Genomic DNA, 22,954 nt, shown 5'->3' with positions numbered 1-22,954 from the left:
CTCCTTGCCTTTGGGCCAGCTGTATATGATGTTCTCTACAGGAGCACCAGGAAGACAAAAATAGCGCTGATTAACACAACACCAATTTCTTTTCCTAGAATCAGAGGGAAGCTCTGAAGTAAAAAAAAAAAAAAAAAAAAGGAACTGGTGATCTTATTCAGAGATATTCAAGAGGTGAATAATTACTACTGTAAATCTTAAAAGAGACTAATTTCAATAAGTACCACCAGATGCTTCTTCCCTCCATAAATGAAGACAACATGACAATGCACACTCTAAAATTCTCCAAAACAGGAAAAACTTTAGGGAAGTGTGCAGATATCTGTAACATTTGGTGAACAGTCATTTCTGCCAATAAAAATTTTCAAACCAGACAAAACTCAGGGAGTTAAATCCTGAAGCATGTTGTCTCGCAGGTGACCAAACTATGTTCACAGAGCCTCAAAGATGGCTCTACAATTACTAGCTCCAGTCAGAAATAGGGTTTCTGTGTTGGCAGCGCTGCTGTGCTGTCCATCTAACTTTTTGGATTTGTGTGTGTTCAAAATCTTTGTGCTTCACACTAATTTACATTTTCCCTTCAGTTATGTTCTCTCAGCATACTTCTGTAGCTTAATTTAACACATATGCTGAATAATTAATACTTCTAACTGAACTAACAAATTCTTTGTCCCCCCAGATAACTGAGTCTTGAGTGCATCAAGAAAATCGTATTTCATATGATTTCTCCATAACCTTCTAATATTAAGCAACTGATCATAATGATGCTCAGTGAATAGCTGCTAACTTGTGTACTTGGCTCATGTGGATTGCTTCCAGGCCTATCAAGCCCCCAGTAGAAGGCAGGATCCGACAATAAACAAATGACTCTGGGTGAACCAGAACAAACAGGGAACTTGGGTCAACAATGTAAATGTATTTTATTTGGTGAAATCTGTGATTCCAGAGGCTGAAATCACATAATGGTGATATGGGATCTCACCCAAGCTACCTGACACATCAGCTCCATTTTTCCCTCCAACGCTGTATATCATTGTTCCTGTGATTACAGACCTTCTGACAAGATTAGGAACAAGTTTTCTCCTGTGATTCAGAGCTTTGCAAGTCAAGATCCTTCACCAAAAGGTACAGTGAACAACAAGAGCAGACTGCCTCAGCATATAGGCATGTCCTTTTTACCTGCCTGATGAGATTGAAGATCTCCGAATTTGCTGTGCTAGCCACTAAAATCAACAATGTCTTTACTGCATAGCAATAAAGCACAGAACAAGAAAATCAGCTGTGTTTCAGAGTACAAACATCACCCCCAGAGATGACTTGATTTGGTCCAATATGATTCACAGAGCAGAAAATCTAAGTGAGAAAAAACAGGGTGCTTCTGAGGAAAACTTAGAATTGGAAACGCTGACAGATGCATGAACATGAGCACCTCTAATGAGGCTGAATTACAGTAACTGTGAGCTACTGATGCATAACAGATATTGACTAGGGAGCTTCCATTCTTGTTGATGCCTTACTTTTCTTGCAGGATTATCGATCTGTGTTACTTTCTCAGTGAAAGCAGCAAAATCTTCCCTTCAATCCAAGCACTGAAAAACTAATGCAGCTTCTTGGCACTGAATCATAAAAGCACGCAAATTGACATAAAAGCAGATGAATCCCCAAGTCAAGAAGATGAATCCCTTACTCCTTGCTACCCAAGAAAATAGTAACCCCTCCCTTTAATACAGTTGACTGGGCTGCTTTCAGGCTTTTATTGGACTTACTTTATCTGTCTCCAATTACAAAACTCATCTTGTTCTTCCTCCTCAAAGATAAAAGCTACAGTTTCCTGGTAACTTAATTATAAACAGTTTTGAGTCAGAAGAATGAACTCTAACGGAGAATGTATAAGTACATCTGAAGCTTTTAATAGACAAAATGTGAATACAGTGAATATGATTAATTAGAGAAACCTAGAGGGAATTTTAGCATGCCTTTGGCATAAAAATATCCAGTTAAGCTGCAAATTCTGTGTGAAGACCTTTTCCCCTTTGACAAAAGCACACAGGTGTGGCACAGCAATTAGTTCCAATACCAAGCTGAGTGGACAAAGGGTGCATGACCAAGGATATACATACAATGACTTCATTTTTCCCCTCACTTCTTTTGCACTGCTATAATTGTTATGCTGCACACAATTTAGGACTTTTTTTGTTGTTGATAATTAACATTCTCAAATCATCCAGCCTTTAGAAAAGGTCACAAATTTCTGCTAGCTACCTCTGATGGGTTCAGTGTTCAAATAAAATATGCCAGTCGTATAACCACAATTTAGTATTCACATTATATGAGAACGGATATTTTCAAAATAAAATCTGTTACTTGTAGCTGACCAAATGTTCTGAAGCTAGAAGGATTTTTATTTATATTTAATTTCCAACATGAGACTAATCCCATCATAACATGAAATGTAGTGTAGGAATAGTGACTGTTGTGTCACATAACATGCATTATGATTTTTATTTTTTTTCTTCTGGAACAGGCATGGGCAAACTATAATATCCATAATTTCACACTTTATGTTTAATAATATTTTTCATTTTAGAAGAATCTGCTTCCTTTTTTTTGTAATAAACAAAATGGCAACTCGGTCTGTCACATCCCAGGACCCCAGGAATCCGTGCCTGTTTGCAGCTTCTCCCAGCTGGAAACTGTCATCATGTGATTAACATCCATGAAACAAAATTGACTGCTAAACACAATTTTATGATATGTTTTGTAAACTATTCCCTATCCTTTAGCTATAATAAGTGTCAAAAATGTCAGTCTGACACCTAAACAGCCTGAAAGCTGAACTTTTTCTGCTTGTCAAGGCTGGTACCTGCAGGGAAAGCCAGAATAATTCAGTCCAATCTAAACTGTGTATTTTCTGCCTTATGTTTTTGAGAGACTCAGAAAAGAATGCTCAATGCAAGCTGCTGCTCAAAGCTGACTCAGCTTTGCCATGTAAGAGCACTGTACGTGCATCTCATCCCTGTGCCTGCAAAAATGGCATGTGTTTAAGGGCACATCTACAACCTTCAGCTATATTAACTAAATTCCATAGTACTTATACTAGTAAAAGAATATATTAAAAAAGCAAAGTAACTTTAAAGTTAAATAGGCAATACTCCAAAAACATTCAGATTCTCAGAATGGAATTTCAATACCATGATTACAATGAACATGAGTTAAAAAGAGGAATCTCACAGTCCATCAGCACTCACCATTCAGCCACTTGGAGTTGTACTGGGCAGTTCGGAGAGGAGGAAGGGCCCCCAGACTTCGATAAATAGCAGGATCCCTTCCTGGAAAATCCATGGCTGTAGCAGCATATAATTCTCCACTGGAAGTGAGAAGAGCAGTGGAATTGTGCTGGGGACTGTAGGGACAACGAGCCATGCCACTGATTTGGTCATGTATCTCTGTCAAGTTGCTTAACTGTAAAACAATTAGAAAAAGGGATTAAAATTACCTGAAAATTATCATTTCAGCCAAGCTGCATCAATCTGAGCAAAATCCTATGACAAACACCTGTTATCTACTTTATTTTTGTGTGTAGCCAACCTCTACATCAATCTGAAATTGTCTCTTTAGAAAGTCTTATTGCAGTGTTGTCGGATCTCACTTTTGCCATTTTGATATGTAAAGCACACATGTCAGTCATTATCCACCATACCTAAATGTTTTCTATTAGAAGGGGCTCAAAAATTAGTTACCTCTGCAAAGACTGTTATTATGAAAAATAAAACCAGACCTGATAGCCAGAATCAATACAGTATCCACCATAGCAGACAACAACAAAAAAATTCATTATTTGTTTTGTCAATGTGTTTTAGGAAAAAAAATCTCACATGAAAAATGAGAGTAAGAAAAGGAGCTTTCCAACTCAGCAGAATCAACTCTGATTTAGTAGCCCAAACACTTTCAGCCACAAACCACAGCATGATGTTAATAGGCTATTTGAAAATAAAGGTGTGCAATGGGTCTAAATATAATAAATCTGCCAGTGAGTTTTTTAGTAATATAGCTGTTCTTTGTATTTAAGTGATTCTCTCCTCCTGAAACAAATAGGTAGCCTAGTGCAAACAGTGACATTTTTATACTTATTATGACTATTACTGATGCTACAATTAGGCTTATTTTGAACATAAAAAGACAGATCTCAGTCAAGATTTCTCATTCTCACCAGTCAGAAATCACTAATACAAGTACTCTCATTTCTCCAGAACTACATACACACAGTATGCAGCTACCCAACCACATTTGATAACTATTGATGCCAATCAAACCTGACAGAGGCAGAAGTCTTATAAACACATAAGGTTCATAAAAATTGGCATGTAGGAGGAACTACTATTCCTCCCACAGCTGAAGAAAAGAGTGCAAAAAGAGATTGGTTAGCTCTCCTATTTGGCCTGCCAGCAGCTAAATCAGCCTTTTGCAGATCAGCTCACCTATCAATACCCAAACAGTCAGCTCTCAGCCACAACATGCTCTGCCTTTTAATCTGCTCAGAGCAGGGACTCCAGCTTGTGGGGTAAAATATTTTAACTCTTACTGTGCGATTGGTGCAGATTGGAGTGAACGCGTTGGTTCCACAGGTAAAGAGATGGTTGCCTCCAACAAGAAGCACTCGAATATAGTTCTGGCATTCCTCCTGCCACGCAGAAAACAAAGAATATATTCAGGGATACTGCAGAGTACAGAGGAGACTAATAACACTTTGCTTTCCTTGGTTATTTAGCCACACAGGAAATTTTAGGTAAACAAGGCTTAAGCATACCTGAGTTAGCAATTAAAATTTGCACAGATTTCTTATTCACACACATGCATCCATCAACCTTTCTGAAAAGTTCTTAATAGGATAAAAATAAACCCCTCTAGTACTGAAGATTTCCTCTCAGGATATATTTCAAAGACTTAGCTAAATTTTGAACTGATAGTTCAGATAGATGATCTGATAAATGCTGACTTAAAAAATACAGTACTGTCTCAGGAGATCAGATGTTGACTTCAACGACAGATTAGGCCAAGAAAGGAAGTTGTGAGGAAAACAGGGGCAAGAACAGGTTTTCAGTAACAAAACTATAGTAAGACTAGTAAAAATAAAATTCTTGCGATGTTCTGATGTGGATTTGTTACCACTAATTTCGTAATTTACCCTGCTTTATTAGAAGCGTCTCATTTCCTGTAAATTCAAAGTTTCTCAAAAAATTACATTACCACAATACAAAGATGCTCATTCTGAGGAATAATTTGACATGTTTTTTACCCCATTAGGATGGATGAAGGTTTTGTGATGTTCATATCTCTCATTTCAGGAGCTAGAAATCAACAGCAATGTCTACGGTTCATTCAAACTGAAAGCTTTGTCCTGCAATACTAAAAATCTCCCAGAACTGTATGAGAAAAAATTTAAACACTTCTCTTGAAAAAAAATCAATGTCTGTATCCAATAAAATGATCAACAGTATGTTCGGAGAAAATAAAGTTTCCTGGAAACTTACATTTGAATGCTCTCTAGCATTCACCACAAGATAGTCTCATAAAAAGTCTGGAAAAAACCTTGTGAAAATACAGTTATGCAATTCTAGCCGATATTAAGTGAAATCATGTAAGTAAATCCATACAAGAGTAATAGAATAGAAGTCCCATTATCTGGCCTACAGTTTTATTAAATGGATTGCTTGTTTATCTTGAAAATAGACTCTCATCCTGGAAGACAACAAATATAATCCTAAATAAATTGAACAGGCACAAAATAGACTGCAAAAGAAGATGGAGAAAATACTTTAAAGGTCTCTGAGAAAACTTCTACAATTTATCTTCTATACCTTTCCTCATAAAAGTCAAGTTAAAAATAAATTTTAAAAAATCCTGTAAAATCTCAGCAAAGAAACTACCTCTTGGAAAAAATACCTCCCAAACCCACATTTGCTTTAGTTTCTTGTGAAAAAGTAGCTTTTCAATGCTTCTCTTTGAGTCTTTAAGGGCAAGGGACAAATAGCTTAGAAGTAAGATTTGATTCCTATTGGGTAAAAAAAATACGATGCTTTTATATTGAACTTTATAAACTGGCATCTTAATATTCTTTAAACCACAATGAAGCTAATACACAACCATACAACTGAGTTGGACAATGCAACAAGCCATTAAAAAAGTAGTCATTTCACAGCTTGGCGGTGTTGGTAGTTTTGGCAGTTTCCTTATCAGACTGCTTTAACTCCATCACTTAAAAAAAAACCACCAAAAATTAGAAGGTAACTTTTTGGGGGATTATTTTTGGTCTTTTCATTGGAAGACTGTTCAAGGAGGTTCCCAGAATGTAAAACAGTAATTTATTCATTGGTCTATTTCCATTCTGCCCTTTGCAACAAGGCATGGAATGTACGTGTAGGAAAAATAAGTGGGTTCTGACATTACAACCCATCCAACCTCTCCTCTTCATGTTCCAGATCTCCCTGAAATAGTGTCATTTCCAAATTACTTGCACACTGTTCACCCACTCATTTTGTTCAAAAATAATGCTAATTTCTTAAACTCTGGCATTCTTGGGAATCACAAGATTCTTTCTTTAATGTTTCCAAGTCCTGTGCCAGCTAGACAACAATCCATATTGCAACCAGGCAAATAAGATATCTCATATGGAATTCTTGTTGGGATCACAGCGCAAAAAATGGAAAATGGAATTATATATTTTTTTAATTGGCTACTTTACTAATTTGAAAAAATATCCACATTAATGCAAAAGAAAATTTTAAAAAATTGGTCGTGAATAAAACTATCACCACCCAAAAACATACAGAAAAAGGACTTCACTATTTAGTCATTTGATTTGTTCAGAGATACTTTTCTCGCTCTGAAGTCAAGTTTGGCTGTACTGGTTCACTTCTGACACATGCAAAAATGAGATTCATGTTGTAGAAGTGGCAAAGGACTTCAAACCAAAGGATATTTTAGGTCGGGGGTGGCGTTAGGTTTGGTAGCCATCTTTTATGTAGTCTTATTCTGCAGTTCATTTCAACCTCTATGTCGTATACTTTCCTATTTGCCTATAAAAATATATCTGAAATAAAGAAATACATTTAGAAAGTACTTTCTACTTTTGTACCAGCATATCTGAAACAAAATATGACTATTAGAAACAATTCAGAACCCAAGCAGGCAGGGTAGTTACTTAAGACTACCTTGCCAAGGTCAATCTGACTGCAAGATAATTATCCTCTAACAGCAATATTTCTTGTATAGGTTAACATTTTAAACATATCTGCATTTAATTTTTAAATACTTTTATTGAAGGTTCAGATACTTACACACCTAGCCATTAGAATCTTAAATAAGCAAGAGATGGGACTTAATTTCAATTAGCATTATTATTTTTAACCTCTCATTGGTTTGGCATTCTCAACAAGTGCATTTATATTTTTTCTTTCTAACATTCTCTACCCAAGTCACAGTATGAATAGGCAAATTTATTCTCTTAATCTTGTCTGGTGTTTTAGATTCCTACATGCTAATGCACGCTGGCCACAGGGACAAAATTTTGCATGGCTCACTCTTGGAGCTACTAGCTATTTTAGGCAAAAGCCTAAATTGGTAGATAAATGTCTGAAGTCTGAGTAACAAACATCAGCCTTCAAAAGTCAAGTGCGCATTACACTGTCAAATGTGACAGATGTCCCTGTATATTTTCCCCTTCAGCTCTTTTCCCTCCTTGGTTTCTAAAGCATAAACCTCAGAACAACTGATAACAGCCACAGGCAAAAATTCCGTGCAGCTTCTTTCTCAAGAACAAAAAAAGGAGTGTGTTTCACTGACCATTATCTCAAAACTACTTGAGTTGCTTCAGGGTTCAAAGCTACCTTCTGGTTTCAGGGCATTCACTCCATCAGTTAAAGCGACTTTCAAGCCATGAGTTCAGGTTTTGCCACCTGAACTTATTGCCCTCGAGCTGCTCTGTGGCCAGCAGAGCTTCTACAGAAATCAGGATCTGAATGAATAACCTACCCACAGCCATCCCTGCAATCCTCATCTCTCCTCTGCCACAGTCTAGGCTGGCCTGAACATTTTGACTCCAGTCTTTCCTGTGTCTTCCTACAGTTACATGTGTCTGCCCTCAAATCTGAATTCACCTGAGAAATGCTACAGAAATGCAACCCCCAGCAACTCTGCAATTTGGGCTGCATTTATTTATACAACAGGCAAGCAATCAAGTTTTCCTGATAACAGTAACTGGAATTGTGTTTGCAGAGACTTCCTATGAAGAGGGACAATGCAGGACTGGAATGAATTCCTCCTGATATGAAAACTCCCAGTTTTTCCAAGGGAAGGCTCTGTATGCATCTCCTTCTACAGAGAGTATAGTGACCTTGCTTTAGTCTTGGAAATAAGGCAATAAAAGACAAACATAATTTGGCTATCTTTTCTCTGGTCATGAATTTATCTTTCCTTTTAACCTTGACCACATCGGTGAAATCAGAAGAGGCATGAAAAGTTCAAAAAGACAGTTGAAGTTCCAGCTGGGTAGGTTTTCTCAGACAGTATCTCTGCATTCTCCAGCAACTCCCATATGAAGCTTTCAGGCCACAAAATTTGCACACAAAAAATAAAAAAAAATTAAAAAAAAAATCCCCAACCCAAATGGTAACAATAGGAAGAGAACTATTTACTCTCAGGATTTCTTTTGAATGTAATGAAGCATAAAGACTAAACCCCTCTTCTAGATTGTGAATGAGGAACATGGCTATAGGTATAAATGAAATCTCTAGACAAGTAATAACAATACCAAGAAACAATCGCAGAGGTCATTATTTGAATCACATATATACCATTTTACAGCAACAGCTTAACTTCCAATCATCATCTCTTCAAAAGAGTATGATGAGCATAAATGAAACTCTGCAGGAATGAAAAACTACACTAAGGGCCATTTTTAAATGTGTATCCCCAGTGTTGTGTATTTCTCCTAACAAAATTATTTAGTAGCAACAGATGCTTTACACTGCTGAATAGAATGTGTGATAACAGTGTTGTCAACACATTATTCCAAAATACACTGCTATAGCCTCGAATTTATAATTACTTCCATCCATTAAGTTAGATCACCGTCACTGCACTATGACTTTCAGACAAGTTGAATGCTATGCTCACAGCCTTAAACTTGGAAAATCACTGTGAAACAAAGCCATATATGTTGAGTTACACATAGCATTCCTACCAGAATAGTTTCTACTGTATATGCACCTTGATCAATGCATTGTGACATTCTCTATTGACACACGAGCATATTCCCTTACTTCCAAGTGTTGTCATATGAAAGCTAAGGATAAAGGCTTGAGGGATATATTGAAGCATAAATTTCCTAGGGAAAAATAACAACCTAGAAAATTAAACATTTCCTTAAAATACGAGGTTCCAAAAGTCCTTTCTTTTCTATATCTCACAGTGTAACATGGCCCCCCTTCAGAAGAGGCCATTCTTCCTCAGAAGTTTATCTCAGAAGTACAATCATATACTGCAGTTTTATTTTCTAGCACTTAGCAAAAAAGGAGCTGGAAATTCACTGTTTAATGGGAGAAATGTAAAAGTCAGTGATTAGCTAACTATGCAGAAGAGATTCCTCCTCTACTAGATGATAGAGCTGTTGGAATATGTTTTGAAGTTTGGGAATTTTTTGAGTTTTGCACAACAATAATGTATGCAACACATTCTACTGAGTAAAAGTGTGCTCTTTTGCAGTTATCACTTTTGATTGTGTTCTCCCTTTATGTTATAGTTGAATTAACTTTAATCACTAAACAGTATAAAATTAAAAACATAGATTGCATGCAATTCTGATTGCTTTTATAATTAATTTGATAACCAGCTTCAGGTTGGCACAGCCAAAGGTGCCATCTTCGCATTACATTTTCCTGTACTGAGTAATAGAAATTGCAGTTGGCCAGATAAAGAATTGGTTTTAAGTACAAAAATACATCAAGTTCAATGTCTGAGAAGTTAGTGCATTTAGTATTATTTTCTTCATAGTACTAGTAGATGGGAAATAAAAAAGTTAATAAAATTGCATCTTAAACACAGGGATATAAACTGAGAATTTTACAAAGTTATTACACAGTTATTCAGGATTTACAGCACAGAAAATGAAGTGAGAATAGAGTTCACTACATATGACATGCATATGTTTAACCTTGGTGTCAAAACAGTAAATTGTTGGAAGCTAAAGTTCATGGCCATTTCAGACAGGAATCATGTGACTCTATCTCTCACCCCGGACTCCCTATATTTTTCTTTATTTCTTTGCTTACACGTCAGTGGCAGACACTTCTATGTCTCTCTTCAGAAAGGGAGACAGCAAAAATGCATAAGGTAGGGATTTATACACTGAATTACATCTGCTATTAACAAAATATTTTTATTAAAGCAGAACAGCTGTCTCGTGCTTACCTTTGATTTGCCTTTACTGTAACAGGCTCTTTTAGTAGCTTCATCACATTGCCACTCCACTGCCTGCAACCAAAAGGAATTTGTTAGAAATGCAGGTAACGCAGAAATGTAAGCCTCTGAGCTCTCCGAGCCCATGTTTGTGTTATGTGCTTCAGAGATACTGATGATTAGCTATGGATGATCCTATCCATAAATGCCTCTTAAGAGTTTTCTCCCTAGAAATGTAGCTTTGTTGTTGAAGTTTTTCATTATTTTAATCCAAAAGGAAGCTGGCCAGCATTATGATTCACTGTACCAACTACTACAGCAGAAACAACCACAGTTACATTTCTACTACTTAGCCTTTTTTTTGTTGTTGTTATTGTGAGTTTTATGAAGGCATGTAGACAGAGGAACATACAGTAAGGCTGAACTTCTTTCTCCAACAGAGTTGGGCTGCATAACCACAGCACCTGAGGTGAGCTCTGCTGAGAAATCTTGCTGGATGGGAAAATGTGCCCTATTGCACTTTTTGGAGTATTTATCTCAAGCATCAAATGGAGATTTTAGTCTCTAAAAGTATGACTGCAGCACTAATCAGAAGCACTAAAACATCCATTCAGAGAAAGAAGCCATGGGCAGAGACATAGAAGACAACAGTGAAACAGTGCACTGCAGAGCAGAAGCAATTTATCCTCATTTTTTGAGCTGTCTCACTGCTTCAAGAGATTTATGCCAGGACTGTAAAGCCTAGTCTGCATTACTACAGTTTCACTGTATGAGTTAATCCATATCTAACATTCAGCAGCTATGACTGACAAACTTTGCTGTTCAGTGGAGCAGGTTGCATGGTGTTAATGTGCCAATACGTGTACATATTTGAATGCCTGTATATGCCTGTGTAGTCAAAGTGCATTTTAAATCAGGCTGCATTCTTGCACCTCAACAGTGCACATCCACATGTTCCTTCGATAAAAATGCCACAAAGCACTTTTTATCAAGAAGAATTGAGATTTCTGAAGCAACCACTGCTGCCTAATTACTGAAACCATAGCCTTTTCATTTTTATTTACCAGGAGATAATGAAAGACCATTGATCCAGATTTAATATAGAAAATATTTTTACCTGTCTTTTAATTGAGACTGTATTAATAGCAAGCAGGCTTTCTATTTAATAATAGGACGAAAGCCTGTTTAAATTAAGGGGGAAAATACCTTCAGTGTATTTGTGTTTCAGCAAGAATGAGTGTTTTTCACTTCAAGAAGAAAAAAAAAGCTACTTGTGAAAAATAATGTAATTACTTCTCTTCCTCCATCGTAAACCTTCCTATTTACAGCATTTGCTTTTGCAATGCTAAATGAGTATGGTGTACAAGGGAATATATTGAAAACTTCTGGAAGAATCCACTTGTGAATGACCCTAGAATTTATAACAAACCATATCTAGCAGCATGAAAGAAATCTCATACTGAGCTAGATAAAAAAGCAGCAATGACCTAACTCTTTTGACTCAGTAATGCAAAAAGCAATTCACATCTCTAACAGAGATCATAGGATGACCAACTGAATCCCTAATCAATCCATTAGGGCACATTGAACCTCCATGTTGTAAGGCACAAGCGCTGAATATGTTATCTCTGAACAACACAAAAAATTTCAAATGCCTGGAGAAACACAAGAGTTAGTTACCAGGAGGAGGTCAGAGTAGAAAGAGAGTGAAATATGGGTACTTAAAAGGAAGGTTTGAAAGAAAGTTCTTGCCAAAACTGAACCGAGAAAAACATGTCAGGCACGAACAGAAGGAAAAAAGATTGCATTAAATACAAAATGTTTATCACAAATCAATTTTCAGTGACAAAACACCCAGCTTTCAATTGGCTCTAGGTCCACAGTAAAAGTAATTTGAAGGAGAAGTATGTGAAATATTAAAACATTATGTAATATTTCTGGACATCATAGTTAACAGCACATACAGGAACCCAAACAGAACTGCTACAACTAGATATAAATATATTTGCTTGCAAGTTAACCAAATGGCCAACTCTCTGGGAAAGCCCTAGTCATGAAAACACCTGCTAAAAAGGAGTAATACTATGTGGACAAGAAATGAATGCAGACACACCAGTGACAAAGCAAAGTGCCCTCTTTGAAACCAAGTGTACTCATAGTCCTATAGCCCTTGGTTCCACTGCTAGAGGAGATAATAATAGAGGAGACTGCAAATGAAATACAGAACAACGGCATCTGAAGAGAGCTGGGTAGTTCAATCTGTTGTACTTTGGTCCCTAAGGCTCCCACATAGTTCAGTAATGCAGTCAAACATTTCTACATTGAGCTTGCTTTCTTTTTACCTTCTAATATTTAGGAAATTCTGGGGAGTTTCCCACAAAATGAAAATTTAGATATTCAACACAGTGTAATGCTTCTATACAGGAGGAAGACAGGTAGAAAACTCTTTAAGATAAATGTCATTTCAATGTGGGAAAAAAATGAGAAAAATGTGTCCTGAATCTTCAGCACACAAAGAAAAAACAAAATGTCCCAAAAGAATAATAACAATGTGGGTTTTGCCATTAAAAGATTACGACTTGAAAATTGTCATTCTGAAAGATCAGATGGACACATATGAATTGCATTATTCTAGAAAGCAAGTGCAAAACCATGTTTACAGATATTACTGTTACCCACTGCTTCCCTTAAATTGACATATTCTCCTGCTTAATACTGATTGATGAGATTTCCATGAAGTTCAGAGGAGGCGTGCAGATATGACATGCAAGCCACGTTGGATATGTGATTCACTACAAAGATCTATACAGCTAAGGTTTATCCTATATTGGGATACTTTTTTTTCTATTTTTCTTAATGAGAACCTTCAATTTTCACATTCAAATTACAACCTGCAGTATTCAGTGTGCTGGTTTTAATTAATGTTATAATTCTACTTAAGCAAGCAACAAAGTTCATTGAACCAAATTACAGACACTCAGATTTGTTCTCTCTGGGGAAAGAGTAAACAGGGATTTGAAAGTCAGTGTCAGAGAAAATAAGGACAGGTGATACACAGCTACTACTACATGTCTCTACAAACAACACAGCTGCATAGGTTAAGGAGGAGGGTTAAGGTGGCACACCAGTCTGTTTCTGATAACAAGTTGACAATATTTACAATGACAAGGCTTTTATAAATCCTATTATCAATATGGTCTTTCAAGCACCTTTATAAATTTAATGACTTGATTTAGTGTGCTCATAATTTCCCAATCTCCTTCATAAATACATTCTCTTATGCATTAATAAACCTTAATTATGTAATGTAGTGAGATTTTTAATGCTGTTAAAGTCAAAGTGAGAAACTCTAAAGACTGCACTTGAAAGATACAACTTGAACTTAACCCAGTGTACTCTGATGAGGTTGTCACAGTTCACATTTGAACACATATTGTTTTCTTAGGTTAAAAAAAATGCATGAACGACAAAGGCCCATACAGATTTGACATAAAATCAGACTGAACAAAACCAAGGCTTTGGTGCACACTCTAAGCTTGAACTCAAGTTTCAAACTGATGGCAGGCAGCTTTCTGAAAAACCTCAGTTGTAAATAACTGTATAAGTGTTTTAAACATTGAGGTTTGTAAAGAACTTTTAAACCTCAGATGAAATCTCTCCTGGCATTTTCAAGGGGCAGTAAGAGGAGAGAAATTCCAGCCAGCGAAGAAAGAAAATTCCAACTCGAGAATATAGAATTAAACTAGTATCTTCAAAATGAAGAAAAATGTGCATTCAACAGCCATATATATGTTAAGTTAAAAATTACATTCTTGAAATTAACAATATTCTTTGGAACAACAGATATATTTTAGTAACTTCTCTGTATGAACAGTAAGAGTCTCGTGTAGAAGTTAAACTATTTTATCTTCAGCAAGTTAAACTAAATAATTGCAAAGACATTAACTCCAACAGAAACTGAAAGACAATCTTTAATTTAAACTGATTTATCCAAATACCTTTGAAGAATATTAAAAGAGGAACATGGAAAGTGTAGAAACAGTAAATAAAGTTCATAGAAGTAACTGTCAAGGGATTCTCTTACATGCCCAACATGCAGCAACACAGGAAGTCCCCAGGCAAAACATCTGGAGGTCCCTTCCGACTTAAATTACCACATAATTTTCCAGAAAAATACAAAATATAACAGGAAAAAAAAATCAGAGCCCTTAACTTTAACGTGGCCCCTTTCTATAATTCTAACTTTAATTAGTAAACATAGACAGGAAATTTGAGATTTGAACACAGTCAATAAAGAACTGGCCAATTAGAATTATTTAAGTGAGAGATGTATTCGTTTTACCAACAGGGCAACAAAAAAAGTGTGGCTTTCACCTGCAGTGAAATCTGCACATAACTGAGTACAACCAGACCTCCTTGGAGAATTGTGTTCCTGTAGCTACACAGATATTCAAAACATATACAGGTAGACAGTATGCATTCATATATATATTTATATAAGAACTTGGAAATGTAGAAACAGAATGTACTATTACATTTCATAGAGAAAGAAGTTAATTAGTCCAGAACCAAGAAATGAACAGAACAGTATTCCAGACAGATGGTCCAGCACTTCTTAGGCAGATGGCTCTGCTAATTAGATACTGGCAAAAATAACATTAAAGGAGATGGTTTAATTACACAATGCCAAAAACTAACAAGTACATGATATTTCCTTTTTTTTTTTTTCTTTTTTTCACTATCTGCTTGCTTTCATCTCTTATATCATGTATTTAAACAATACTCTGGGGACGTGGGGTATAATGGCAATAACCATAATAATATATGTCAACAAACGTGAGCAATATCGCCTTACTGTTCACATCAAGTCCAGCCATGGAATGAATGGCTTCAAAATGTTTTGACTTGTTTGGCAAGGGTGTCTTACAGCCTGCCTAATTAGCTCTGGATGCCGGATTCCAAAGGCTGAATTTAAAGAAGCCATAAAGAAAGCGTCAGGATCGTAAACCCAAAGAAAGAATGTAGCCACAGAGCAGTACACCAGCAAGACATTAGCAGCAAATTAGCAGCCCCGGAGTTAGTGGTGGTTTTGATGGTTACCAGAAGTTTAAAGGCATGCTTTGGTATAATGACATCCTTGCTTCCAGCAAATATGTAAAGCCACTTAGGGAAGATTTATACCTGTCTCTACTTCACAGAAACCATTTTCCTTGCTTTCCACAGAGTCATGACCCCTCATCCTCGCAGTCATTACTGCTGCAGCTGTCTATCTTGCCAATAGGCTTCTGACAAATATCTTTGAACCTATCATTCTCCAAATTAAAAACAAGAGCAAATTATTAAAAAGGGGCTTCCTTTTAATATAGCTTCACCTTCTGGATCACAAGAAAAGAGGAAAAGCTGGTTTCTGAGGATTTAAGGCATCCTGGTTAGGCTTTATCACATGAAGTGATAGGCCAGCAGCTCATACAAGAAGTCCAGCACCATATGGACAACTTTACTAATTGGCTGCAGTCACTGCATTATTTTGCCTCCAAGTTTTTTTTTGCCACATGCAACAGCCAATTTTCCTGGGAATAACATCATGTGTGTTTTCATTTGTTCAGAATCAGCTTTTACTGTTCATCCACAGTCTAAAAATTACAGTTTCTTATAAAGTAAGCACTGCAAAATGTAAGGAAATAAACATAAAATCATGCTTGAATTTTCCAGGCTTAGGAATTCAGTTAGAACTGAGATCCCCTGATAGATATATAATTCTGTACTTAAACCAAGTAATATCTAAAGCTTTATATGGCTTCAAGGAGCTGATGTCAACTTAATTTTATTCCAAATATACTAGCCTGAAGTATATTAAAAAATGAGAAGTACATACCCTGCCAATTCATGAAGCAGTCAAAATTTTAATCATCTGATTTACTGATTATGCAAATAAACAGTTGTTGAAAAATTTCAGAGCTAGTATGAAAAAATAGAAAAATTAACCATATTGGAGAAGAATTCAGAGTTACTAAGACTTTCACAAACCCTCAGTGTTCGGCCACTCCACTGCGCTGAATGGCACAGGACTCTGCCCAAGACTGAACCTTCACACATGCCAGCTACCCATCCACCTGTGCATTCCCCTCTTTGTCTTCTGCAAGGATTTCTAAACGTGACAAAACATCCACTCCCTTTGCATTTAACAGACACAGTTTTAGAGAGGAAAATGAAGTTCCAAACCTAGAAGCTAGCAACTCAAAACTTGAGTATGTTTGGAACTAGCATTTCCAATCCTGCTCCCAGAGAGTTATTAAAAAACCCAAAACTGTTGCACTGTGACTTTCAAAGTTTTTATTGTTCCAATCTGGCATTTTGAGGCTTTTACAGTTTTTATGGACATTTAAAAATTGAATGCAGGATTGTGCTGAAGGGGTAAAACAACAAAATGTTCTTGCACTACCAAACTTGGCAGCCATTCAGCAGGTAGGAATGAGATTTCACAACACATCTTTAATGCACATTCTGAAATTATACTACATATAGTAAATTTAATGTTTTGAATAAATTACATATGAATCCTTTAAGATTTAACATCTGCGTTACCACACTGAGTTTTGACGTGCTTCCTGGGCTGGTTTTTTCTTTTTTTTTGCAAATAAGATTGATTTTAGTAGGCTCCAAGACCTTTTGAAAGCAACATTTTGAGTTATGTTACTTTTTTTACTGATAGTGTTTTAAACTTTTAGGTCTTGATATGTCGGGATTCTCTTTATTCCAATGAAATGAAAGGAATTTCAATATAATTTCATACTTCTCAAGCCTCTAAGGTTAACAACAAAGTAAATGATGAGAAGAGTCCTCTGGTACTGGAGTGCCACAAAATGTTGGTTTGTACCTTGAGCACAGAAAAGCAGAAGTTTGGGGGTTTTTTCCTGTACACCTGCTCATTGCTAATAAGTTGTATGGAAATTTAAAGGAAGAGACTGCATTGGAATGTGGGCAATCCTGCCCCATGGTCACTTGCAGGTCAAGACAGCCATGCTGATGCAGGGTGCCCAGCAATCACAACTCCTTAACTTTCAGCCACAGGCAGCCAAGGAAGCCATGGCATTTCAGAGTGCTTTGTGCAAATCAAAAACCTTCCTGAAATAACTTCTGAAAGACACGGCCAACATGCTATATCCTTCCCCTGGGACATCAAAGATAGCTGCATTTTAGCTTCCAGGCATGAGCTGAAAAAACCTCAGATGAACCTGAGAGATACACTGGAGGATGAAATTTATTAACACCTTCTAAGTGATATTGAATAACTGAGACTACAAAAAAAAAAAAAGTATTTCTGTATGCTTGCATGTTATTTTGTACATAATGTCACATTAGGAAGAGAAGAACAACTTCATCACAATTTCCACTTGTTGTTTTGACTTGTTTATTTAAATAGCTTTGTCATTAGGCTTTAGGGATGACAGACTTGATTCTGTCAACAGTAATATCTATCTACAGTTCTAGAGAAAATACTATGCTTTACAACAACTGTTATTTACAATATTAAAAATATTTTTTAAAGTTAACTTAAAAATGGTATCTCACAAGACAGCAAAGAGACAAAATCTGTTGAAGGAACTTCAAAATACATATTTTTTCATTAAATATGCAATAAAATAAGAAGATTTTAGATAGATGAAAGCACAGAGAAAGTAGAATGCTATTGACAGAAGAAATGTAAGAGCCACCAACTCATGTAGCTTGTCCAGTGAAAAGCTAGTGAAAAAAAATACATTTCAACAGCAAAGAGACACAAATTCTACATCCTTCTGGTTAACTGCCCAGAAATGTGATTGTGAAAATCAAGATTAAGTTTTCTTTTTCAAGGATAACACATAAATATATAAGACATCTAGAAAATGGACTGAGCATAATTGAACACAGTAAGGAAAAAAACAATAAAAATTTCCAAAGACTTGGCAACACAGTTGATGACATCACAATTGACAGTTCACCAAGAGAAAGATGGAATAAGGAAATTTCAATTTTTGTTATGTTTACTTTAAAATAATTTGCCTTAATTTGAAAAATGCTAAAATAACATGAGAAACAAAATAGCAAGAATATGGAGAAGAATAAAAAGTAGAGAGGCACTTAAGTGAGTGTCATCAAGATATAGATAATATCCTGAGCTGTGGAGTTGGACAAAAGAACCCCAGCAGGCTGAGAAAAATTCTCATTAGATATAAAATGCAAAAGATGCTTATTAAAATCAGAAATCTTGAACCTATAGCTAATAGGAAAATCATTGGAGTGTAACTGCACTGCTAAATTATACAGAAATCAAGGGTGAGAGAGACAAACAGGAGCCTCAGGAATAAGGAGGATATCTGCTCAGAATATGAAAATGTCTTCACAGAAACATCATGTACTCCAACTGCAATGAAAGGAGCAGTGGGAACCAGGGGGCCTGGAATCCAACTCTAAACCACAACTTCATCATGAAGATGTGAGATAACAGTGAGGCTATGAAAAAGCCTGAATCTAAGGGCCCTTCTCTCTTGTTTTGAGAAAAGTGAACTGTCAGGGGCAATGTCTGTGGCACACAGAACTTTGCCCATCTGGGTTATATGCTGAACATTGTTCCAGTTATTAATTAGCAGAGGTCAGTGACATCTAGCAACCTCGTAGCAGTAATATTAAATGGGTGGGTGATGTATATCCAATTTTTAAAAGACCTTCAGATGCCAATTGGCCACTTTTGCAGGGACAATGGAACAGCTGCTTAAAGGGAAAACATACCCCTGTTACATATAAAGGTGCTTATCTCATACAGCATTGACAAGGAATCTTAGAAAAGCAGTCACTAAAACAATCATCATATATTAATAATTCATCTGCAACTTTTCCCCTCCTATTTCCCTCCCTGCTGACCTTGTAGACTTGTAGGAAACTACACAACTTTTAGATTCAGATCCCTTCAAGTGTTGAGAAAAGTATCTCCTAAATTTCAGCAACACACAGAAATTTTAGTAACATCTCATACAGGGAGGCCGAAAAATTTATTTCTGAAACAGCTGTGTAATCTTCTACTCCCGTAGCCTATTTTCCATATTTCTTGATTTAGAAACTCTTTGATTGCTGCATTAGAAGAACAATATTGTACTTTGGTATTTTTCTTCCTATGTTGCTGAAAGCTCAGTGGAAGTAACTATAAAAACATGATAAATAAAACTCATTCAACAGAATGCCCAGTGCAACTGGTAATGAGGCACTTCTGTGCAGCCTTGGGGCTCTTATTTCCTTTTGCAGATATCATCAGCTTTCCCCTTTCAAATTACACCTTATTAACAACTGGTCCCCTGATGCGTATGTTATAGCTCTTATCTCTTTAACAGTGGTTTATATTGGAAGCTAGTTTATAATTATAAACAGAAAGTTACAAAATCTATTACTAGGAATTATTTCTTAAAAATTCTCCTGTGCTTTTTATGCTGAAAATCTTTTGAAGTCAGTGCAACAAATCCCAGAGCTTTTACTAGAGCATAGCACTCCAAAATCAAAGCAAGTTTTGTCTAAGAAGAACAGAAGAAAGGCGAGAAATTGTAAACATTCTTAATATCCACTACAGAAAAGGGGTAGCCACACAGTAGTTTAGAATAGGAAATCCCCTTAGCATATGTCTGAAACACTGAAGAACTTAAGAATTAGATCAAAGTCCACTCATTTTAGCTTTTACTGTGAATGGTGAAATGAGTTTGAAACTCAGATCAGGCTGTTCTGAGAGCACCTCTACAAAACTGCAAGGTCAAAAAAATTCAAATAAGCAAAATTAATTTTCTGGTTAAAGTTCAAGGTACATAAAAATGAATATATCTCAGTATTCTTGGGGGAAAAAATAAAATACAATCTTTATTTCTGCTAAAAAAACCCAAGCAAAACCAAACAACAATGAAAGTAAAAATTAAAACAAAAATAATTTAAAAAACCAAACAAATGCCCCCACCCCAAAAAAAAAACAGCAACAAAAAACCCAACACAACAAGAACCTACAAACAAAACAAAAAATAACTCAAATAGCTCAAAAGCAAAACAAGAAAAACCTTGCTTACTCAATGTGGCAAGTAAAGCCTGAGCAGAGACATCCTTTTGGCCTGGATGTTAACTCTGACTTGAGAACCTACATAGCCCTTTCCTCAAGTGCAATAGAAATTTCACATCAGCAACATAAGACTAAGATTAAGACTGGATAAAAACAAAGCATTCCTTCCTGCTTGTGTTCCTAGAAATAGCACAATTTTTGGCTACATTAATCCAGACTATCAGTATTCTGTGTTAAATGTGGTGCTTTGTATTTGGGTATGTTCAATATTAATCTGTCAGTTTCTGGAAAAAGCAGAGGGAAGACAGGACAGAAACTGGAATGTGTGTACATATAGCAAGCATGCCAGACTGTAGGCAGCTTGGCTGGCTGCCAGATGCCCACCCAGCTTCTTTCTCATGAATTCATTTTATTGACAATTAAGAATAGAGTCTGATGGTCAGAAACAGACATAGCTAAAACACTTTCCCGCCACAACCACGACCAGATTTTCACAGGAACAAATTCATCCCTTCAATCTGGACTTGCCTCCTCCTCACCAGCAGCACAGGGATTTAGGGAATGGGGAGCCATAACCTGTTACTCTGCCCTCCCAACAATTTTTCCTACTCCATATGATATTCATAGCTAAAGACTCTTTTTCTTTTAAGCCAAAATGGTTTCAAAAGTTGCAGTTCTGTTAGAAAACACTTCCCATTAATCCCACAAAATCTATACTACAGTGAGATGTGGCAAATAAATTTCAATGTGAGTTGAGGGCAAGCAAGGACAGCCATTCCACTGAGAAACAGAAGAAACAAAACACCCTAAAAATTTGAATGTCATATCATTCCAAACTGAAATTATTATATGGTTGTATACATTACAGAAATACCTTACATACATGTATATATAAAAATTATGTAATTTAAAAATTAAAATATTATATACATGCTTTCCCATTTTTGCTTCCATTTTGCACTTTTTTGGTAATAGTTTGGATGCCGCTGTCTTCAAATCACCTAAAATCCAATGTGAATATCTTCATTCACAATGTTCTCCATTTGTCAGAAATCAGATTAAGGGGGAAAAAAATGTTCTCACAGACACTTTAGCTCTTAAAAGTATTGATTCTGATGGACACTTTATCCCTTCTTTCAGTTTTAATCACTCTTCCAAAAATATATGCCTGTTCCTATTCTTACACAACAGATTGGATCAGAGTGAAAATGGAGAATATCTATTAACACACATCATATTTTTATGACTAATCAATACACCTTTAGTAAAATAATCTGCTTCTTACTCTTCATGGTACTTTCCAACTTTCTGAAACCTCCTCCATTCAGACTGAAATGTTCCTCTGCTAGAGAAGGAAATACCAGCAAGATAATTTTTTTTGTAAGAATGACAGTAATGAAAAATAAAATTTTTCAGTTGTTTTATTTGCAAAAAATTTCTCTTCCTAAATTGCACACACACAATCACAAAGTGATTGGGGTGAAAATAAGATAACATCATTGGCAGCTTTTTGAGAAGTTGTATTCTGTGCATGACTATTAAAAACTTCTGATTTTACAAAGTTATTAGATAGAGTAGCACAACAGAATAAAAATTTTGAATGTACCTAAGCTGGATCTTGTATTTTTTTGCTCATTTTTCTGGGACAATTAAATGACATCTCAATAATTTTTTTAGGGATGGCTGATGTCCTCAGGCAAGAAAACTCAATTGTTCAAAATAAATTCTTCTGCACATTAAAAAAAAGGCCTTTGGCAAGAATATTAAACAGTCCCTAAAAGATAAACTGCTAGAACTAGTAACAGCAGTAACTGTAAAACCAGTAATAGCAATATTGAAGCACGTGAGTCAATGATACCAGAAAAAAGGTGTACCACAAAATGAGATGGTTGTATGCCTCATTGTAGAGCAGCAACTGCCCCCCCTTACAGTTGAAACTAAACACAGCTCCATTACAGAATATGAAAGCATCTAAACTAAAAGTTATGCAAAATAAAAGCTATCATACTACTATGGAAAAGAAGGAAGAACAAGAGGAAGACATATGGATTTCTTTGCTAGTTTTCATCTTCTCTTACTCCACTGTCACAAACCCACTGGCAACAAAGTGCTGTATTGGATTAATGGCAGTTGGGAATTCATGTTTTACTCATACATTAAATTCCTTCCTTCTACACATACCCGTGAACTCCTCTATAGAGGAACCAACTCAACAAATTTGTTAATTAAATTAGCACATTTTACCTAGCCAGTCCATAACCCCACAAAGGCTTCCTAATATACACAGGAACAACTTCTAGTATACAGTAATCCTAGCATAGAAAGCCATAAATTTGTCTCAAAAAATGGCATAATGTATTTGCAATAAATGTTTTTAATCTCAATCTAAATACAAAATCACGTTTGATGTTGTGCTAACTGAAAGTTATC

General features: G+C 36.0%; 1 protein-coding gene across 5 annotated transcripts in view; it reads right to left on the bottom strand.

Annotated features, from left to right (window-relative positions):
* The window catches only part of SEMA5A (semaphorin 5A), a 314,550-nt gene that overhangs the window by 134,938 nt on the left and 156,658 nt on the right, over positions 1-22,954 (bottom strand). For all 5 annotated transcript variants that reach the window (XM_030969771.1, XM_030969785.1, XM_030969762.1 and 2 more), the window contains 3 exons: positions 10,468-10,530; positions 4,583-4,681; positions 3,249-3,462 (listed from right to left, as the gene is read on the bottom strand). In XM_030969771.1, the coding sequence (XP_030825631.1) occupies positions 3,249-3,462; positions 4,583-4,681; positions 10,468-10,530 (376 nt within the window). The remainder of the gene's footprint in view (positions 1-3,248; positions 3,463-4,582; positions 4,682-10,467; positions 10,531-22,954) is intronic.

Source organism: Camarhynchus parvulus, chromosome 2 (genome assembly GCF_901933205.1).
Source record: "Camarhynchus parvulus chromosome 2, STF_HiC, whole genome shotgun sequence".
In the NCBI taxonomy this organism is placed as follows: domain Eukaryota; kingdom Metazoa; phylum Chordata; class Aves; order Passeriformes; family Thraupidae; genus Camarhynchus; species Camarhynchus parvulus.
The sequence above is the reverse complement of the archived record's forward strand: the minus strand, read 5'-3'. Positions and strand labels throughout refer to the sequence as shown.